We start from the raw sequence: 20,744 nt of genomic DNA, 5'->3' as shown, positions 1-20,744 counted from the left end.
ACTGCGCTTGGACTGATGGTGGAACGGAGTATAGTAAAACGTAGTTCCAGCAAGATGCCAAAATGTCAAGACTTACCAAAACCAAAATAAAAAGTTAGAGGCCAAAAAAAAAACTGCTTTCGTCTCTTAAAACCTAGGTGGCGCGAGCTACCGTCCAATATAAAAATAAGTCAATTTTGTTTATTTGTCTATTCATACAGGCGCAGCCAGTGGGCGCAGCCTAGCCAAGCCCAGTCCCTGTCTTGCGCGCGCTTTCTGTCTTCTCTTGCGTGCCTGCGTTTGACCGTCTGCGTCGCCATAATTGCTTTATCGTTGCTTGCCCGCGTCCCCATCATTGCTCGACCGTTAGAGGTGGACGGCTGGACCTCGACCGCCCGTACGCTGGGTTTTTTTGCGTCGCGGGTGTTGTGGGCGTCCGTTGGGCGATGTACGCATTTGTAAAGTTTACCGACGGTGGCCGACTAGTTATGCCGATCTCGATGATAAAGAAGTTTAGGCCTAGGGATGATCAAGACTGCAACCCAAAACAAAAGCTTGAAGCGTTCTGGATCTCTGAGAAAGGAGGGGAAGAAGGCTACTACGAAGCGACGGTGGAGATGCTTGGAGGTATGTGTATTCGTGTGATACCTTTTTTAAGATACCATGCTCAGGAATCGTCGGTTCTGGAGATTTTTGTGTGAGCTAATACGCACGTGGAGCAGGGCGGCCGGGCACGAACAAGTGCGCCTTACTTCTAACAAATGCCCCCATCGTTCAAGTACTTGCGCAGTGAAGGCACATGGTTTCACAAAAGCTGTAATTCGGGCTATTTGAAAACGGGTGTTACGAATGCATGTACTGTACTTTTTTAGTGTGAAGGCTGCATTCGAGGAACAAAAACAAAGGTGAAGCGCCACCCATGAGCGTCACGCATGAAATGTTTTATAGCGAGTTCGTTTCACGGCACTCGTGCCCACGCGTGCCCACTCGCAACGTGGAGCGGGTTCGTTTCAGCCGGCACTCCGCGAGTGGTTGCACTCTATAGCGCGAAACACATGTACGACGAAACCGTCCGATCCGACGTGCGGACTGCCGGAATGACCTTGGGGGCGAGGGTTTCCGTAGCATCGGAGAGCGTTGAAAACCCTCGCCTCCGACCGTCGTATTGCGCGGTCGGACGTCGGATCGGACGGTTTCGTCGTACGTGTGTTTCGCGCTTAAGAGTTCGTTTCAGCGCCAACACCCCACGCGTGCATGGACTCGCTGCACCGAGGAAATCGTGAGTGCGCCAAAATGCAATCCCGTCATGCCTCGCTCCGGCGAGGAGCGATGAGCAGACGACGAGGACTCGTCTGCTACGATGTGTCGCGGAACCGAAAGGAAAAAAAAGTAGATTTTTTGATAGAAATCGGGTCCCGCGGGCAAAGGAATCAAATGCGAGCTTGAATTGTAAGCGTCTGCTACTTCATGAAGGAAGCAACTGACAAACCGTGCTTTATTTGCAGGTTTTAAGTCGCTCCGTTGCCGTACAGACGCTGAAATATACCGGTGTGTAAAGAAATGCTCAGAACAGACGCATCAGCGGCCCTCGATATGTTTATCACCATCCGTGCGCGGGTGAAAAATTGAACATTTGTCGACAAAACTCGTGTTTTGTCGACAAATGTTTAACATTTACCTACGTAAGCTAAGGTACCCCGTCGTATTTTGTTCGAGAAAGCTCTTTCTCGACGCCTCACCACGGCTGATATCTGATTCACCTGTAATGATGATCGAAATCGAAAGTCCCACGAAAAGTTTTGCTGGATATTCCAAGAGACAAGTTTTTAAGCCGTACCCTTTCAGTGGTTCACGTATGATACCATGCTCAAATGGGTCAAGCTTCTGCTTGGACAGCATCATCAGTTTTCTTCAGTGTAAGCGGCTATAAAGAGATCGCAACCAGCCGCTTTGTAGACAGCTGGCTGCGGAAATTTACGCCGTCTGTAACCATCTTTACGACAGCCCAGTTGCTTGAAGTCATCGCAAATATAAACTATAGAAAAGAGTCAAAGTACAGGCTAGCTGGTGGAAGTCAACCATTTCGTCGTTTACCCTGAGACCCCCCAGTCTCAGGGTAAACGACGAAATGATAAACTACAGGTTGCAGCGACCAACGTTTGTAGATAAACGTTGGTAGCGACTGCACTCTCGCATTTCCACCCATGACTCCGAACAGAAAAACACTATTTTCGGTTTGAGGTTGGTACCTTTTCCATGACATAGATGGTGACAGCATCAGTTTTCTGGACTTGGTTTTCTGCACTCGGTGCATCTGGCGAGTTCGTTTGATTCCAGTTCTCCGTGCAACACTCTGCGAGTGCGATGCATTCTGGGAGAGAACTCGAACAGCGCCAGTGCGTGTGAAACGAACTCGCTATTAGACACCTATGCTAGTCGAGTAAAGGCTCCGTAAGCTGGTGTGCTAAAAATGGAGTCACTCCATCTTAAGACGTTTTGAAATCGGAACATAAGAAGCTTTCATGTTCTCCACTAGTGCGAGGCGATGTGATGTGCGTGATTGCTTGTTCTAATTTTCAAAAGTAATGCTATGGTTTGGCACGTTACCCACAATCTTCGCAGGGACAGTTGAACTTCTCATCCAAAAAATGCAGAAGGCAAGAGTAGCAGTGCCAAGGATTCTCAACAACCTCCCTGAAGGTGGAGTTGGAGACTCCATGCAGAAGGCAAGTTCATGTTTCAAATAGCTTAATTTCCATGTGCCTGCTGGCACATGGAAATGTGCCACCTACTGGCAAAAGCTTGCTGATACAGCAAGCCTTTGCCAGTAGGAATGTATAGAGCTACCTACTGTTAGGGGGAACTCGCTGATGGATGGACGGTGCTCCGCGTTTTGACAGCTGCTGGGGCAACGGGAAGCTCAGTGCAGACGCAGTAAAGCATGAAACACATGTACGACGAAACCGTCCGATCCGACGTGCGGACTGCCGGAATGACTTTGGGAGCGAGGGTTTTCGTAGCATCGGAGAGCTTTGAAAACCCTCGCCTCCGACCGTCGTATTGCGTGGTCGGACGTCAGATCGGACGGTTCCGTCGTACATGTGTTTCGCGCTTAAGCTTCAGTAGCAGACAACGCGCTGCATACGCCACCAATGCTGCTCACTGCATCTGTTCTGAGCCAGCCGAGCAGACTCAGTAGTTGGCTTGTATGTAAAATTCTAAGTTTCCAGATTTTTATTTTTTTAAGTGAAATTTTTTTTTTATTATTATTACGTATTGACTAATTGCACTTTTTTCAAGCATCTTGTCCCAAATGCAGTACATTAGGCTCGTGTCTGAAATATTCGTCCCACAGCAGCACTTGCAGACGGATGGCTGTAATTAGGACAAAGAGCGGCACAATTCTCACAGAACAGTTTAGAATGAGAAGCGGCCTCACTTTTCTCCTCGCTTCGGTTCACTTTCTCAAGGCAACTTAGCGAAGAGGAGAGGGAATGAAGAATCATGACGAGAGTATGTCCCGTCAGCCTTGTTGAATTGCTCCCTTTCATTCCCAAAATACGGCCATCCCTTTGAAATATTGCTGTACAAGTGATGTCAGGGAGTTTGTAGCGTACCGCCTGTCACTCCTGCCTTGATTAGTCATAGCTTACAAATCAAATTTTTTGATATTTGTTTAGGTCTCGGCCCAACATCAGGACTGCGTGGTAGAACTTGCCTACTGCCTCCTAGATTTTCACTATACTCTGTTTCATACATAGCGTACAAAGCTGGGAAAGGTACTGAAGTAGTGCACATGAAAAAATATTTAAAAAATGTGTTACTCTACGCGTTTCGGGGACGAACTGTAAAAGGCGCTGCTCTGGCGATACCGACGTCTCGGTGGCGGTACCTCAAATCCACTTAACGTGTAAGATTTGTTTTTTTTTTTACATAATTTTTGTGCATGATTGTGTGCATTGCGGAAGTGCATAGGTCAGTTCCTCTTTTCTTGTTTCTTTTTATTTATAAGGGGGTAGACTAGGGGTTGGTGTTCCGCTTGAACCTAGTGCCGGCCCCATTAAAACGTAAGAATGGTTGAGATCCAGGGTGTCTGCTTAAACCGTTTATTTACATGATACCGTGAAAATCTGAGAGTACCTTGAGAGTGCAGTGGACGGGCCTTTATATAACGAATACTGGGATGCGACTTCATCCAAGTTTTCTTAAGAGTTGGAATGCTGGCGCTGGTGTATGGAAGTCATCCAGACGGCAGTTTCTCGCTGCTCTGGTGCCGGCGCCCCATGAACTGAGAGTGATTCACAATAGACGCGTACACACCACATGGCACTCGAGGTCAGGGTCAAGTGTTGTTTTCTTTTCAAGGAAAGCAGGGGCCTCGGAATGCAGCCACGGGCACATGCGTCGTCCACTTAGCCAACCAAGGTTACGGTCCCTAAAGTTTCGTTTACACTCTTGCAACTGAGTACGACCGACAGAGACCAGACCGGTTTTTAAGCCTCTTGCGACCTCTTAGGACCAGCTCTACTACAGTGCATCCGGTCCTAAGAGGTCGCAAGAGGCTTAAAAATTGGTCTGGTCTTTCTCGGTCGTACTCGGTTGCAAGAGTGTGAACGGGCCTTTAGGCAGAAGAAACCAGACGCACCTAAATGCAGCCACGGGCATTGTCTGCCTAGCCAACCAAGGTTAAAGGCCCGTTCACACTCTTGTGGCCTCTTAGAATCGGGTTTTGTTAGAACCTCTTAATATCTATTACAACAAGAGGACACACTGGTGCCATCCATTGGGTACAAGTGTAAACTTGGCGGTCGGGCATGTTTTCTATTTCTCTCTCGCATTATCCTTTCTTTCTTGGCCCAAAAAGCTTTTGTCAACGTTATAAACGAGCCGTTCTTATAGGTATTACGCACATTTGACCTTAGAAATCCCGCAAAGCCTTTGCTCTTGTGAAACGCAGTTCCAGGGTCACCGCATAGATGGCGCCAAAATGCCAGTGTGTTCCCTCGTCCTTAACATTTTAAGAAGTTTTAACAGATCTCATCTCTCTCGGTCATACTCGGTTGAAAGAATGTGAACGGGCCTTAAGGTCCTGCAAGCAAACTGAGCCTTAGGCACTATTCATCACCGGCGCGGTTCCTTCTTAAGGCTTGTTTCACTTTGAAGCCATAAGGCCGATTTTAACACCAGACATAACTGAAGGCAGTTCACAACACGGTCCACATGCTCAAAACTCGCGTTGCAAGGTCTTCGCTTCGGAAATGCCACCTTGCCAGATAGACACTGTGCCTTGCACTTTGCGACAGTATGGCCGCACGCTCCGGTGTCGTTACTGACAGTCTCCAGGGCTTCACGGACTGACACGTCTCTGGGAAAATTGTTCTTGTACTCATGTACACATTGGCGCTCACCTGCTCGCACTCTTTCGAGATCTCCGCACAACGAATCTTTAAAAATAACCAAGCAGGAGAGGTACTTGGGCTTGCTGTGTAAGACTGTTCTCAAAACCGGCGAGGCAGGGGCCAGCCGCACAACCCAAAAGCCCGAAGTGGCTGCCGCACCAATGAAAACGGAAAACAATTTAAAGTAGTTAACATTATCTTTTCCTTTTTATTGAAAAAGAAAAGAAAAAAATATATTGGTGTTTCGTCGAAATTGTAACGCCGCTATCAGTTACTAGCTCCGAAGATGCACATTTTTTTACTTTGTTCTTTTTTACAGGGGCAGCACTATCTTATGGGGCAAACGTACGAATGGTCGGCAGTGCAAACCGGTGCACTAGCTTTGACTGCGTTGCACGCTATGTATGGAACGGAGCATAGAGCTAAAATATTTCATAGACTGTCTTGACTACAGATGTTGTGAATAAATCGAGGCATAAGTTTGAAGACACCTTTTATAGAATTTCACGAAATAGAAATTTCGGAGCCTGTGCATCGGCTCATCGTACTGTTTTAGGCTACATTGTGCAAGTAGATGAGAGAGAAGGACATTGGAGAAGGCTGTTCTGCATGGCACAAAGTGCTAGTTGTTTGTCAACCTTTAGGAAACAATAATGTAATTGGCGTAATATTTTCCATTGGGTGCACAGACGTCGTCAAAAAACCCAAAGAACGGAAAACAAGCACAGCTTATTGCTCAAAAGAAATTGTGCGAAGACTACAACTCCAACAGGACAGAAACCTCCAAGGTGAAAAAGCCTGGGAATAATTAACGTTCTCTATAAGTAGAAAATTAAATAAACAATTTTTATGCGCTCATAGAACCCACTTATTGCTATTCTCATTTCAGAGAACGAGGTCAGAGAGCAGCGAGAGTGATGAAGAGACTAATTCACTTCGTCAAAAAAATGCAGTCATTGTCCAACTTCGAAAGCGCTTGAGAGAGGAAAAGGAATACAGCAGGCGGCTAGGCCTTGCCCTTCTGGACAAGATTGGTATGCTTCTTTGAACCGGTCTTATCAGGGGTGTGACAGCTTTGCCACTAGACCGTGCCAAATTCCCCAGCACCAGGGAAGATGCGGCGAGTGAGCACTCGGGGACCGCCTTTCTTGGCAATGCAGTCAAAAGCTATGGGCACGAGTGTCATAGTCGTGCGTATGTCCTCATCGTTTGTGATATTCCAAGAAATGTTGTCCCTAACTAGAAACATGCCTGCCTTTTGGTAGGAGACATTTGAAGTAAATAACGAAAATGAGCCGGCAACAAATGCTAGTGAAACATTTCACTTGAATTGGGTTTCTTTCTTTGCTGCAGACATTATACATCTCCTGCGCATGTGCCTAAACTCGTCGCACGCATCTGGAGGCTCGGCACAGTGTATTGCACCATTGAGAGTTTTGCGACAACCGAATAGACAATGTCATTTTCCCAGATGCCACGGCGTGCGTCCTAGGATTTGTGGGAACGGTGTTTGTTGACTCAGTCTTTTTTTCGTGATTATAAGTGTACTTATTTCGTTCTGCCTACTGTATTTTTTGTGTACGATTTGCTCTTGCATGTTTTTTCTGTCGTTTTCGACGTGGGCATTGATGGACGCCAAACCGCCTCTTTCGCTGCTCCTGAGGTGTGTTTTGGTGAAGATACGACTGTTTACGAAAATCGCAGTCCAGACATGGCCATCAGATCGCAACTGCGGCAAGCCAGGAAAGGATCGTGCAAATGCACTATTCGTGATGACAAAGCAGCCTCTTCCATATTGGGCACGCAAACAGTAGTCTGATGTCATATGTTCACATTTCACACAGCGAGCGCAAACGGCCAAATCCAAGCACTGTTGCCTTCGCTTTGCAATTACGGTTTTGTTTTTCAGTGGTGACATGTTCACTGGTTTGTGAAACTATTGTCTGGTGATTGCATGCAGGTAGATAAGTGAGCTAATGGTGGGATAGTGCATGGTGAAAACAGTAATACTCGCTTCAGAAGCAGCCTGGCGTCCCTCAACACTCGTTTTGAAAGCGACAAAATGTACACACAAGAGCGAATCTTGCACGGAAAATACGGCATGGAGAACGAAATAAGTACACATATAAAAGAAAATAATGAACTAGATTATGTGAAAAGAAAGAATTAACGCTAAATAACGAAGATAAAGAGGACATGCACGGCGACGGAAGGCAATCTGATCGAAGAGCAGCCGGGGGACTGGGCATACGAAAACGCTGTTCCCACAATAGACCTTTTGCAAAATCCCCCAAGTGCCCTGGCCCGCACGCGAAGGATTATGGGAGAGATTGTCCCTCGCCTGGCCGCTCTGCCTTGAGATCGCATTGCCTTGTCGCTTGCCTCCTCTTAATCCTCTGTGTTTCGATTCCATTACCTAATTTTATCTATTCCAGTGTATTTTTTTATTGTTTCTAAGTGGTTCTATTCTCTTCTGCGTGCAATATTTCTTGTAAATATATAGTATTGGTGCCTTTATTTTGCCTTTTTCGACGGGAGTGCCGACAGGACAACATGTCGCTTCGCGCGTCGTTCCTCGGGTGAGTACTACCGTTGCTACCGATTCCTTTCGTGCTGTTAGCTGCTTATTTTGGTTCAATTTGACCCGCGTGCAGCTGAGGGGAGCAGTTTATTAATACCCGCGCACATGTCATAGGGGTAGGCAGAGCTCTTAATCAACAATCGCGACGCGAGAGCCGGGTGCGCTGTGATTTGACTGCCCGCGCTTGCTCCGTTGACTCGCACTGTAACGTATGCCTTCTAGTGCCGCTTACTTGACCAACATAAGCATGCCGCTTTGTCGCCGCGAATAATTTGTCCGAACGTTTGCGAAGCTGAGGCATACGCAACGTTGCGGCGCCTGACAACTGCAGCAGTTGTCAGGCGCTTATGGTATGCCTTCTTAATCTATATCAGAGGTGGCCAGGCTGACCCGGCCTAAGAGCCGTAAACAAAACCACGAAACTTCCAAGAGCCGCAAGGGGGGGTAGGGGGGGGGGGGGCGGGGCTTTTGTTCAGACAAATAAACGGAACTCGAACTACTTTTAATCTATCCGAGTCAAAAGCAGTCCCTCTGTACGTAAGGTAGCAGTAGCACAAGACTACAATCCCGCAACCTGTCTTTCGATTTAAAACGCGTTCCATTTCTCTTTTTAACGGGGGGGGGGGGGGGGGGGGGGGGAACAGGGGAGGGAGTTGCGAGCCGTACTTTAACACGCGAAGAGCCGCATGCGGCTCGGGAGCCGCAGCTTGGCCACCCCTGATCTATATGCTAAGGCTAAGCGGTTTTCAGTTGCAAACACCCTTTTTCAAGTGCTGACAACTGCATGCAGTTGTCAGGCGCCGCAGCGTTGGATATGCTGAATGGTGTTACGGTTTCGCAGGCATTCGGGCAAATGATCCGCGGCGACAAAGCGGCGTGCTGTATCTTGGTCAAGCAAGCGGCACTCGAAGGCACACGCTACAGTCCGAGTCAACGGAGCGAGTGCGGGCGGCCAAATCACAGCGTACTGGGCTCTCGCGTCGCGATTGTTGATTCAGACCTCTGCCTATCTCTATGACATGCACGCGGGTGTTCATAAATGGCTCCTCTCGACTGCATGCGGGTCAAATTGAATTATAATGAACAGCGCGATAGGAATCAGTGGCAACGGTAGTACTCACCTGGGGAACGACGCGCGAAGCGGCGTGTTGTCCGTTGGCACTCTCGTCGAAAAAGGAAAAATAAAGACACAAATACTATGAGAATAAAAACACTTAGAAGCCGTAAAAAAATATGCTTGAATAGATAAAAGTAAGTAATGGAATTGAAAAACAGAGGATTAAGAGGAGGCAATGCGATCTCAAGGCAGGGCGGCCAGGCGAGGGACAGTCTCCCCACCATTCCTCGCGCGCGGGCCAGGGCGCTTGGGAAAATAGCAAATCGTCTATTGGTCGGATGTGCGCCAGGGCACTTGGGGGAAATTACAAATCGTTTCTTGCCTATCTCTTAACCACTGTGCACACTGTCACGGCCTTCATGCTTGGTGGGCTTTGCTGCCTTGCATTGCCGTGTTAGGAGCAGCAAGGTGCGGGCAGTATTTGGGTTAGCCCAATCGGCTTTGAACTATTTGCTCTCTTAGACACTCTTTCGTCTTAATTGTGTCAAATGCTTATTTAAAGAAATGCAGAACTATAATTTAAAATTCTGCATTAGTATGGCCATCAAACTCAGTCCGATATAAAATTCATCTGAAATTCCTCAATATCATTTAAGGGATCGTAAACCAAAATTTGGATTAAAAAAAAAAAACAAAAAAAAATGCAGATGTAGGTCTGGACGCTACAATCACTACAACATTACTCGTTGGGCGATATCTCGAATGGACGGCCATATTTTTGGAAAAAGAGGCCGAGATTGAACCAGGCCGACGAGGCGCGTGACGTGAAGATATCTTGTTTCCTCCTCTCTTCGCTTCGCCCCCTCAAGGTGGCGAGGTGAAGACGCGAGGGCTGTTGCCTCTCCTCAGAGAAAAGAGACGTAAACATTTCTGTCAAGTACGCCTTTTTTTTTTTTTTTTTTTTTTAAATACAGTCATTTGTTAGAGATATTGCTGATGAGTGATGTTTTGGTGTTTGTAGCATCCCATTGCACGCTTTTGCTGTATGTTTTGTGGAATCCAGATTTCGGTTCGACATCCCTTAAAGTGTATCCACACGACGGACCGATTGATCACGTGATGCGCGGCCCGCGGACCGCCCGGCTAAAATGAGCATCCACACGGCGGACCAAAAGAGATTGACAGAGCGAACGGGCCAGACTAACCCTCGACCTCACAGCTCCGCCAAACGCATGCAGCGAGCTGCTTTGAGGCTATTTGTAAGGAGCCAAGATGGAGGTTGAACGAAAGAGACGTTTGGCCGCGGTGGCCCTGGCGTTGACTATTGAGGACGTGGAGGACTTAAGTGAACCGGAAAGGGCATGCATCTATTGTCCCACAGAGCGGGGAATTGCTCCACGAGCGCGATTAAGTAAAAAGTTGCATCGTCACACCATACCGCCATCGAAGCACAACAAAAGGTTGGTCTTCTTCGTCTTCACCAGTTGGCGCCAAAAGAAAACGACTTTGGATTTGGATTCCAGTCCAAACAACAAAAGTCAGCTTGTTGCCAGACTTGGCACTTCAATTATACTAAAAACGCCGCGGTCCGCCGCCAAGGTTCGGGCGAAAAAAGTCACTTGGCATTTCTCAGAAGCGCGGTCCGCGGACCGCCGGCGGACCTTGAAAACCGGTGACGTAAGATCACGTGATGCGCGGCCCGCGGACCGAAACAGCAATTTGGTCCGTCGTGTGGATACACCTTTAGGGGGTTATGACATGCCAAAAATAAAATGAGATAACTGTACTGTTAGGACCCATTGTATGTTTCTATAATCCTCCTAAGTTTGTTTTGAGAGTGGCGCGTTAGTTTCGTGGATGAATCGATTTATATGCGGGTCCCTCGGACCCGCCCTATTTCAAAATGCCACCCTGGCTGGGAGGCTGGTGACTTCACCAGCCTCCCACGCGGCGTCCCCTTGCGCAAGCTCACAGACTTGGCTCTCATGGCGTCTCGAGCTTCAGCTTCCTCGTTTACCTTCCGCTTTTCAAGCATACGTTCTGTGACGATTACGGCATTGCTGCTCGCCTTGTCAAAGTGTTCGACATTGACCGCAGCAGCAATGAGGGTGATTGCTATCAAGAGACGTTGGAAGCTGTTCATTTTGACTGCAACCCGCTGGCGACCAGCTCCAGAGATGCGAGTTATGGACGAACTCGGCGTGGTCACCGTCGTCCTAGAATGTCTCGCAGGCACATGCAGGGTGGAAGGTGAACGGGCCGGGGCCGAGAGCAAGAATAGCGTGTCGGTTACCGTGCTGCGTGAGCGGTTTTGATTGTGCCGCGGCGAGGGAGAGCTTGGGCGATCATGGGGGCGCCTTGAATGAGAGAGCGTTCATGATCATGTGGTTTATGGACGCCATGGGTGTGAGTAACTTGTGCAGTGTTGCCTGGTCGCCAGATGAAAATGATAAAAATTTATAAACCGATTATTGCAATTACCAGAGCTCTAAAAATAGCACAATTGGTGTATCTACTAAGTAGCCTATGAGCATTCCATATCAAGAATAATCTATCCGTCATAGCCCCTTTAATGGTTACATTTTCCCAAATCATTGTTTTCTGCTGGGTTTTACTGCATAATATTGATGCTTTTTTTAACCTATTTGCAAATATGGACGGTGATGCCATTTTGAACTTACCGTGATGGTCAGCATTTCCAGTGCAGTGGTCAAGCTCACTTATTTGGGGCGCAGTGGCCATAATCAAAGCTGCGTTTTCAATGCTTTCTGTTCTGAAATGTGGGATATTTTGGTCCTAAGCTGCTGCAAAACGCAAATTTTCCTCGTCCAAAAATTACTCCAAAATATTTTTTTTTTTTCTGTCCTACCCCTGTTTTATGGATTTTGTTTGTGTAACAGTGTTTCCATTGCTTCTACTTCCATTTTTTGCAGAAGTGGCCCGTAAGAAGGCTTCACAGAACGGAGCTGCAGTGTCCCTTGGTAAATTGCTCTTCAGAGCATGTCTTTTCATGCGCTAATCAATAATTGTATTTCCTTTTCAGGTCGTCGAGCTTCAAACGGCCGCGATGGCTTTGATCTTGCTTCTACATCACACTCGGGTAAGTCTAGATCACTGACATTCTAATGTCATGGGCAAGATTAAAGGCCATGCTTTTGAATGTTGGAGGCAAAATCGGTAAAGGCCATAGAGCATCTTTCGGCTAGAAAGCATTTTAAAGATATTGAGGGTCTGCAAAGCCAGGAGCCAATAATTGTATTTACTCCTTAGGTCATCAAGCTTCGAACATTCTCGATGGGTCTGATCTTGCTTCTACGTCCCACTTGGGTAAGTCTGGATTACTGACATTCTAATGCCGCGGGGAAGATTAAAGGTCACGCTTTTAGATGTTGGAGGCTAAATCGGCAAAGGCCATAAAGCATCTTTCAGCTAGAAAGTTTTCAGGCATTCTAAAGATATTGAGGTTCTGCAAAGCCAGGAGCCAATAATTGTATTTACTTTTTAGGTCGTCATGCTTCGAACAGCCGCCATGGGTCTGATCTTGCTTCTACGTCGCACTCGGGTAAGTCTGGGTTACTGACATTCTGATGTCGCAGGGAAGATTAAGGGCCACGCTTTTGGATGTTGGAGGCTAAATCAGTAAAGGCCACAAAGCATCTTTCAGCTATACAGTTTTCAGGCATTCTAAAGATATTGAGGTTTTGCAAAGCCAGGAACCAATTATTGTATTTACTTTTTAGGTCGTCATGCTTCGAACAGCCGCCATGGGTCTGATCTTGCTTCTGTGTCGCACTCTGGTAAGTCTGGGTTACTGACATTCTGATGTCGCAGGGAAGATTAAAGGCCACGCTTTTGGATGTTGGAGGCTAAATCAGTAAAGGCCATAAAGCATCTTTCAGCTATACAGTTTTCAGGCATTCTAAAGATGCTGAGGTTCTTCAAAGCCAGGAGCTTGTTTAAATGATCGAAATTAATGAATAGGTCTCCATCTTTTCCGCGTGCTCTAGCATCAGCTGCCTCCCTTGGTCTCGTGTCAATGGCAGCTCTACTCCTTGCTTCTCCCATTCCTGCAGCGGCACCCTCTCTGCCTCAGCACCCTGCTCCCGCCACTGTAGCTGTCCCCCCGATGGATCAACACAATGCCCCCGCCCCTGCAGCAGCCCCCCCTATGGATCAACACAACGTTCCAGCCCCCCCTTTGGATCAAGAGCCCGTTCCTGCCCCTGCAGCTGTCCCCCTTTTGGATCGCCCCGCTCCCATCCCTGTGGCAGCACCTCCTCTGGACCAACACCCTGCCCCACCAGCGGCTCTTCCTCAACGTCCTGTTCATGGCGAAGCTGGAAATCTTGGTAAACCGAGCCATCAAAGTCTGATGATTGTACAGTGTAGACCGCATATAACGTATGTCGCGGGAGTCGCAAAAATCCGCACTATAAGCGGTACCGCACTGTAACCGAAACATCAATTTTTCAGGCCAAAATACATGCCATCAGACAACTTACCTTTGTAAAAGAATTTATTTTATGTTAGATGAAAAATTAAGCTTAGTTTGAGGAAAGTCTTTATTTCACCAGGCTAGTACACTTCTCTCTCAAGTGTGTCACACATTTTGAAAGAAATTAGTGACTTTTGCCTGGCGCAGCCTTTTAACGGGTTGCGGACGGACGTTGCGAGCGTTCAGGATTGCTAACCCTAATCACTTTTCTCCGGCGATGAAAACGCAGGAAAATTCGCATCCTTTATACGGTACGCGCCAGTAATACCTTCAACTTGAGCACAGGCATGAAATGCTCCAAATAAGAAATCCGGACGATGTTCGAAAACACAAATGCTTAGAAAGCACCACTGTAGTCGAAGTAAACAAACACGACGACATGGGCGTTTCTGCCGTCTTGAGAGTGCCACCACAACATCGCCGCACGAGTAGGTGGATCTTCCCTTCTAGTACGTGCTGGGTTATCATAGCGACACACAACGAAAATTCACAGTCAAGGATAGCGCTTTTACGCGGAACGATGAGCTTCTACCATGCCGTCTATGTCGACGATCACCACCGACGCCATGTTTGCGGATAGAAGCAGCCGGTCCGCGACCAGCATGCAACGCGCGCGAACACTTCTCCTTGACCTGCGATTGGTCTCTCGTTGCGGTTGTTTGTTTCCAACGCAGCGGAGGGACGCACGCACGTGAACGACACGTGCGTGCGTCCCTCCGTCGCTATGGCAACTGAAGCCTCTCTTCGCTTCTTCGAGCAATCTCCTTGCCCTGCGAGTGCCGCTTGCGGCTTGTGCCGTTATCTAGTGTCGCACAGGGAAGCGTGCTCGCAGCGCCGGTCAGTCGGCGCGCTGTTCCAAAAACCGCACTATAACCGGTATTTCCCTTTGCGCGCCTGCATTTTAAGCGGTATGTAAATACATGGAGTTCTATGGGAGGCGAACCGGTGGTTTAAAAAAGCCGCGTTATACCCGGTCCTGCACTATAAGCGGTTACGTTGCAAGTGGTCTATACTGTATTGATATCAGCGTTTGTTTTCTCATAGAAAGCAGTTGGGTACAAAGCGCGATATTGTTAGCGCTGGCGAGCGATGACGAGTTTTTGCTGCTTTTTTGTTAGTCGGAATGCTGTCATTCAAATTTCTGGTGCCGTAGGAAGTGCTAATTTGGGACACTAACATACATGGTAAATACATGTGGGAAGCGAGCAGTTGTGATTAGCTGTTGAGCACCGTGTGTCGTTCGGTCAGGTTGCGCATGATCATGCTTTTGTAATTTTTTGGCTGCCTAGAGCTCTAAAGTGAGTTATCACCAAAACAACCTCAGAAACCTCCTTTAGTGCCCCCCTAACTTCATAGCCGCAGAAAGTTGTCCCCACTTACAGTATACAGTGAAACCTCGTTATAACAAAGTTGAAGGAGCGGTCATAATTATTTTGTTATAACCATTAGTTTGTTATAGCCAATGTCCATTTCTTTCCGCTATTAGCAAGCAAGGGGAATTATGATTGCTTTGTTATATCCATTAGTTTGTTCTATCCCATTTTGTTATAACGAGGTTTTACTGTAGTCCTTTCCTATGTGGGTTCGTCGTAATCCCAAAATTTTAGGTTGAATGGAGTTCGCCTTGAACAGGCTGTACTTATGCTTTGTCAAGTACTTGTGAATCCTTAGGGAGTTTCTGTAAATTCTGCCTAAAATCAAGCTAACCATTTCATCTCATCAGTGCACACACTTTTATATTTCATGGACAGCACACCAGCTGAATGCAGCTGTCCAGGGTCCACTGCGACCACTCTATGAAGTCAGGCAAGGGAATGTAAGTGACTGGTTTACATTTTTTTTTTTTTTTCATTGTCCTTGTAAGGGGAGAATCAGCCAGCACTCCGTGCATCTGCTGAGGAAATGCCTTGCAATGATCAGCATAGCTACTGCTCTCTCTTACGAGAAGTGCGATGTGTTGACATTCTCGGCGTTCTCTCCGCGGCAGGTGCCGCATGCATCTGTCATGACTCGAGATTTCTCCTCTTCGCAGCGCTTGGCGCACTAATCAGTATTCCAATCCCTCTGTGCACATCGGTGACTAATATATAAGCACTAAAGTTCAGAGAGGACTGAACTGACATCATGTGTTTTGGTTACTTGAGGCCGTTTCATACACTTGCAATCGAGTACGACCAAGAGAGATGAGACCTGTTGAAACCTCTTAAAATTACTTAAGACAAGAGAGCACACTGGCATGCTGGTGACACCTATGTGGTGACTCTGGAACTGCATTTCACAAGAGCGGAGGTTTTGGATTTCCGAGGTCAAATGTTTGTAATACCAGGCTCGTTTATAACGTTGACAAACGTTTTTCGAGCCAAGAAAGAAAGGATAATGCACAAAAGAAGTAGAAAATATGCTGGACTGCCTCTTGTCGTAAGAGAGATTAAGAGGTTCCAAGGCACTCGGTTCTAAGAGGTTGCAAGCGTGTGAACGGGCCTTAACATTAGAGTGACTAAAGCATTGCATGTCCTGAAACCGACCAATATTACGAAATGATTTCTGCAAAATCCTGCTTTCTTCATAGAATCCTTCCTTATTATTGCGTGCCTTTTGTCACAGATTCATCTGGGAGACGATGTCTACCTCTCCGAAACAAAAATGACGCACCTTTTGAAACTGCCAAGTGACCAGAGATTCACTAAAGATCTCATGCGGTGCATCTGGTCCATCGAAGAGCTGCGGCAAAGAAGCGTGACAGGCCAAGCCAGCCGTCGCCTGGCCAAACTTGGAGCCACAGCAAAGCAAGCACTCACACCAAGGAAGGTGGCCGCAGTAAAAAGTAAGCTATGTGTTTTGGTGTATCTTCAGAATTTAGATATGTGATGCAGAGGTGGCTTTTGAATAGTGTTTATCATGTGCACTCTCAAATGCTTGAACAAAACTTTGTTGTTCTGTCTTCAATCTGCCACCAGCATCAAGAGCTTGTATAATGGGGAGGCTACCTCGTTTTTCTGATGAGGGGAGGAAGACACCTTTCTGCGACATTTACGAACAAAAGTTTGAATCAAAATAGAAGAGGAAAACACAACTTGTCCAAGGATTCCAGGAAAATATAAAAACCAGTCTGGTTTGTGCAACTGGCAGTATCAAAATTCAGGGTTTTTAATAGGGATGTCGCGAACTTTTTTCGAATCGAAGTTTCGATGATCGAATCAAGCGGTTCGAACGATTTCGAATTTTCGAACTTTCCATATGGACAAATTCGACCGAAGTCAAATTTTCGAACTTATTAAACTGAGAAGTTCGATGCTTTTCGAACTTATGACGCAGCAAAATTCGATGCTTGTCGAACTTTCGAACTTGATAGACTAAAAAATTCGATTATTTTCGAACTTTCGAAGTTCTTGCACTAAAAGGTTCAAACCCTTTCGAACTTTCTACGCTGAGAAAGTCGATAATTTTCGAACTTTCGAACTTATTAATCTAAAGAATTCGAAAATTGTCGAACTTTTGATTCCAAAAAAGTCAAAAGTTCGAACTCAAACTTTTAGGGTGAAAGTTCGAAGTTCTTCGAACTTCGAAAGACCGGCGGCCGGTTTCATTTGGATTCAAGCAGTGAGGTACATTCGTAATTTTTTTTCCCAATTTTGCATGTGGCACACAACAAATTGAGAGTCCAACGAAGAAAAAAAATTTTTAGAGCTATATTTACGGCGCTATACGAATTTATAGTTGGCGCCGCGGAACAATGGCCCTTACTTATCACGTGACTGGCCCATATTTATCACGTGGTGCTTGTGCTCTTTCGGAAGCTTCCTATGGCCTCTAAAAGTAACTTACTCATCTTTGTCTGAAGTATAACAAAAAAGTAAGGTTAATAAGTAAACTTCTACAGCCCAAAGGAAATCCCTGGAAAAGCATAAGCCGACGTGATAGACCTGTGTGCTGTGCAGAGACGGTGGTGCGGAGAAACGCGTTGAAGCGGCGTCGCACAACGCTCAGCGTGCGGCGGCGGCAGCGTGACTTTGACCCGCGAGCGCCAGATACAAATTCGTTTTGTGCCGTAAATATAGCTAAATTTTTTTTCTTTGTTTTAAATTCGTTTTATAATATTCTTTTTCCATCTAGCCTGTTTACAAGAAATGTTTTTTTCCTTTGCATGTGTCCTTTAAGAAAAATGTTTATTTGTGTCGTAATCAAACCTCAACCACTGTCATCACTTCCATGAGACTCCTTGTTCGACGCCTCTTCCCAAAGGCAGTCGTCTTCAGCTTCGGTGCCGTCAAGTGCATCTGAAATCCCGCACATCTTGAAAGGGCGAGAGACGAGCGTACGCCGATGCAGTGAAAACTTGGCGCGGCGAATAGAGCAAGCAACACAGTGGGGGGTCGGCTTGCCAAAGTTCTCTCGCCTTCTCATGCAGCAGCTCGATGTTTACAGCAAGGTGCCATTTACATTGCTCTTTCACAAAGTCGCTGAGATGTGCCTCGACGTCGGCGAACACTCCATTCATTGGGCCTCTAAAGCTTCTCGTTTCGTTGCACGCGATCAGCTTGCGTTTGTCGTCTCATCGGGTGATGCTGCCTTCATTTATGGCGAATTGTCATCCGGCAGCACTGTTGCCGATGTCTTCCACAACCAAAATGACTTTTCTTTTGAAGGCAGCAGAGTGTTGCTTTCGGACCGTCGGGCCCGAAAACTAGCCTGACTGCGGAAGATGGTGGCACCTCGGACATTGCTATTTTAGAGGGGTACGGAAACAAAAATTTAAATATTCAGATTTCGTTTGGAAATGAGTCAAGCATGACGGATAATAACCGTAAATGATAATTACACGTTTGTATTTTGAATGACTGGCTATATTGTTCGTTCCAAACGGTGCACTCGAGCAAGCGCTCGAAGAGAAGCGAATGGAGAGCGCGATGCGTCGGGATATCCGGTGCAAACAAAAACAGAAAGAAAAGATTTCTCGCGTCCATGGAGTAGCAAGGCAGGCGTGGTTATGAGCTTTGCCCTTGGTGGCATTGTCAGAGTTGTGGTGGTGTCAATAGCGTCGGTGCGTTACAACCGAGCATGTGACTGGCCCATGGAGGACGTAGCTTCCACAACACTGTCAGCTTAGGGCTGAACGGGGTGGGGAAAGTAACATTTGTGTTTTGAGGGACTGGCTAATCTTCTGTGGGGAGAACGGCTGTTTCCGGTTGCACGAACGAGGGTCCAAGAAAGAGGGGAGTCCTTCCTTTCTGTCTCCTTCGACCATTTGGTACAATACGCAATATGTGAGTTGAGCTAGGTGGTAAGCTAAAAGGGAAAATGTTGAAATTCCAAAGGGCGGCGCTGCTCCGAGGGAATCTGCTATGTTACGAGTACGTAGCAAGTTCCCCAACATTGTCAGATTAGCTCCCAAATAGGCTCCGCATGCATCCACCAGGTGCACATTGAAAGATTGTTTATTTAGCTTTAGAATTAGTTTTCTTGTGCCTTTCAACGGAAGACTGGTGTTTTTGAGGTTAGGGTGCAACATGCAACACATTCAAGCTAGAAAATAAGCACTGGAATTTCGTTTCCCTAACCCTTTAATGGGGATGATAGCTATTTTGAACACCATATTGCTTTGAAACCGAAACTATGTCAAACTGCGTTAGATCGCGCCTCATTGAAGCTGAAAATTGTTGGGACCCGCGTATGATACGAGCCGCAAATTTTACATGGCAAAATATGAAAAAAAAGAACTCTGATTTTATGCAGGTCTTACATTACTTCTAACTAGTAACTATTGATCCAATTTTCTTTCAGACGCCTTGAGCTACTACATCAACCACCACCCAAACCCTGAGGCTGCCAACCCCCAAGAAGACCATGCTGTCCGCCTGCGACAGATTAACAATACAATGACGAACTTTCTTTCGGATCTGGGCCGCCCTGCCAGGTGCCGCAGTGCAGAGTGAATTTTTTCTGTAAAAGAATGTTGAGTTGGGCAAGTTGGTTTATCTTAGATTAGAAAAGCGCCAGAAAACAAGGACAACAGCGCATCGTTTCGTCTATTCTTCCTGTTGTCCTTGTTTTCTGGCGCTTTTCTAATCGAAGAATTTTTTTTTCTTTTATTCTTTTTTAGTGCAATTTTTTACCTTCATGTTTTTATGTTGTGCATATTTGACCGACAGGCGTCGCACGCACCACGAATTTTTTTTTTTTTTTAATTATTTTATATTTGATCTCACCTTCTGTCCAAGCGCAGCAGAGGCTGCCAGCCATCTCAGCCAACCGACTGTTGAGAGAGAGTCATGTTTGCTTGAGCTCCCCCCGACCAGAACATCACGTGATACCCTCCGGACGCTGGATTGCCTGGTGTGGCTCATAGCCTCCGCTGCGCTCGAATGGAAGGCTTTAGGGGTTTATGTTGCTCCACACAAATGTTTTTATTGTCTAGTCACTTTCTTTTGTCTTGTTTAGTGTGTTGGGTATATTGAAATAACCATTCAATAGTATTTTTAGTGTTTGTCTAGTCGGACGTTTTTAATCCTTACTCGGGCATATTTGACCGACAGTATGGTGCCTCGAGCATATTTGACCGCACCATGAATGTTTTTTTTTTTAAATTCTCTTTTATACTTGGTTTCACCTTCTCTCCAAGCGCAGCGGATGATACCAGCCATCTCAGCCAACCCACCGTTGAGAGAGTGTCACATTTCCTTGAATTCCGCCCAACCAGAACATTACGTGATACCATCCAGACGCTGGATTGGCTGCGGTGGCTTGTAGCCTCCGCTGCGCTCGGACGGAAGGTGAAACAATGTGTTAACTACAGGGCTTTATGTCGCGCCACACGTTGAATGTGTTTATTGTCTAGTCACATTCTTTTATCTTGTTTAGTGTCTCGAATATATTGAAAGCACCATGCAATGGTTTTTTTCGTTCTTGTGTAGTTAAACTTTAATCTTTACAGTGTGGTGCCTCGGGTATATTTGACAGACAGGCGTTGCACCACACCCTGAATGTTTTTTTTTTAATTCTTTTTTATATTTGGTTTCACCTTCTGTCAAAGTGTGGCGGACGCTACGTCCATTCCAGCAAACCCACAGTTGGGAGAGTCCAGTTTCCAGCCCATGTTGAGTCATGTCTAGTATTTAGACTTTCTTTTATCTTCTTTAGTGCCTCAGGCATAGTAAAGGCACCATGCAATGTTTTTTTGTTTTTCTTGTATAGTCGGACTTTTTTAATCTTTACTCGGGCATATTTGACCGACAG

The 20,744-nt window shown here is 46.4% G+C and overlaps 1 protein-coding gene across 3 annotated transcripts; it reads left to right on the top strand.

Moving 5' to 3' along the window:
* Positions 1 to 242: 242 nt before the first annotated feature.
* Positions 243 to 19,528, top strand: LOC115332453 (actin cytoskeleton-regulatory complex protein PAN1-like). Of its 3 annotated transcripts, XM_040209686.3 has the most exons (13): positions 249 to 606; positions 2,602 to 2,705; positions 6,068 to 6,166; positions 6,268 to 6,412; positions 11,950 to 11,997; positions 12,060 to 12,116; positions 12,287 to 12,343; positions 12,522 to 12,578; positions 12,757 to 12,813; positions 13,090 to 13,365; positions 15,263 to 15,327; positions 16,116 to 16,335; positions 19,293 to 19,528. In XM_040209686.3, exons 1-13 carry the CDS (start codon positions 426 to 428, stop codon positions 19,442 to 19,444), a joined length of 1,518 nt encoding a protein of 505 aa, XP_040065620.1. In that variant the 5' UTR covers positions 249 to 425; the 3' UTR covers positions 19,445 to 19,528. The 3 variants fall into 3 exon arrangements, with proteins under 3 accessions (XP_042144377.1, XP_040065620.1, XP_042144376.1); XM_042288443.1 differs by lacking the exon at positions 6,068 to 6,166 and having other exon boundaries at positions 243 to 606; XM_042288442.1 differs by lacking the exon at positions 12,757 to 12,813 and having other exon boundaries at positions 271 to 606.
* The last annotated feature ends 1,216 nt before the right edge of the window (positions 19,529 to 20,744 follow it).

The sequence above is a fragment of the Ixodes scapularis genome, unplaced genomic scaffold (assembly GCF_016920785.2).
Source record: "Ixodes scapularis isolate PalLabHiFi unplaced genomic scaffold, ASM1692078v2 ptg004480l_1__unscaffolded, whole genome shotgun sequence".
Taxonomy (NCBI): domain Eukaryota; kingdom Metazoa; phylum Arthropoda; class Arachnida; order Ixodida; family Ixodidae; genus Ixodes; species Ixodes scapularis.
This window is presented reverse-complemented; position numbering and strand designations above follow the sequence as displayed.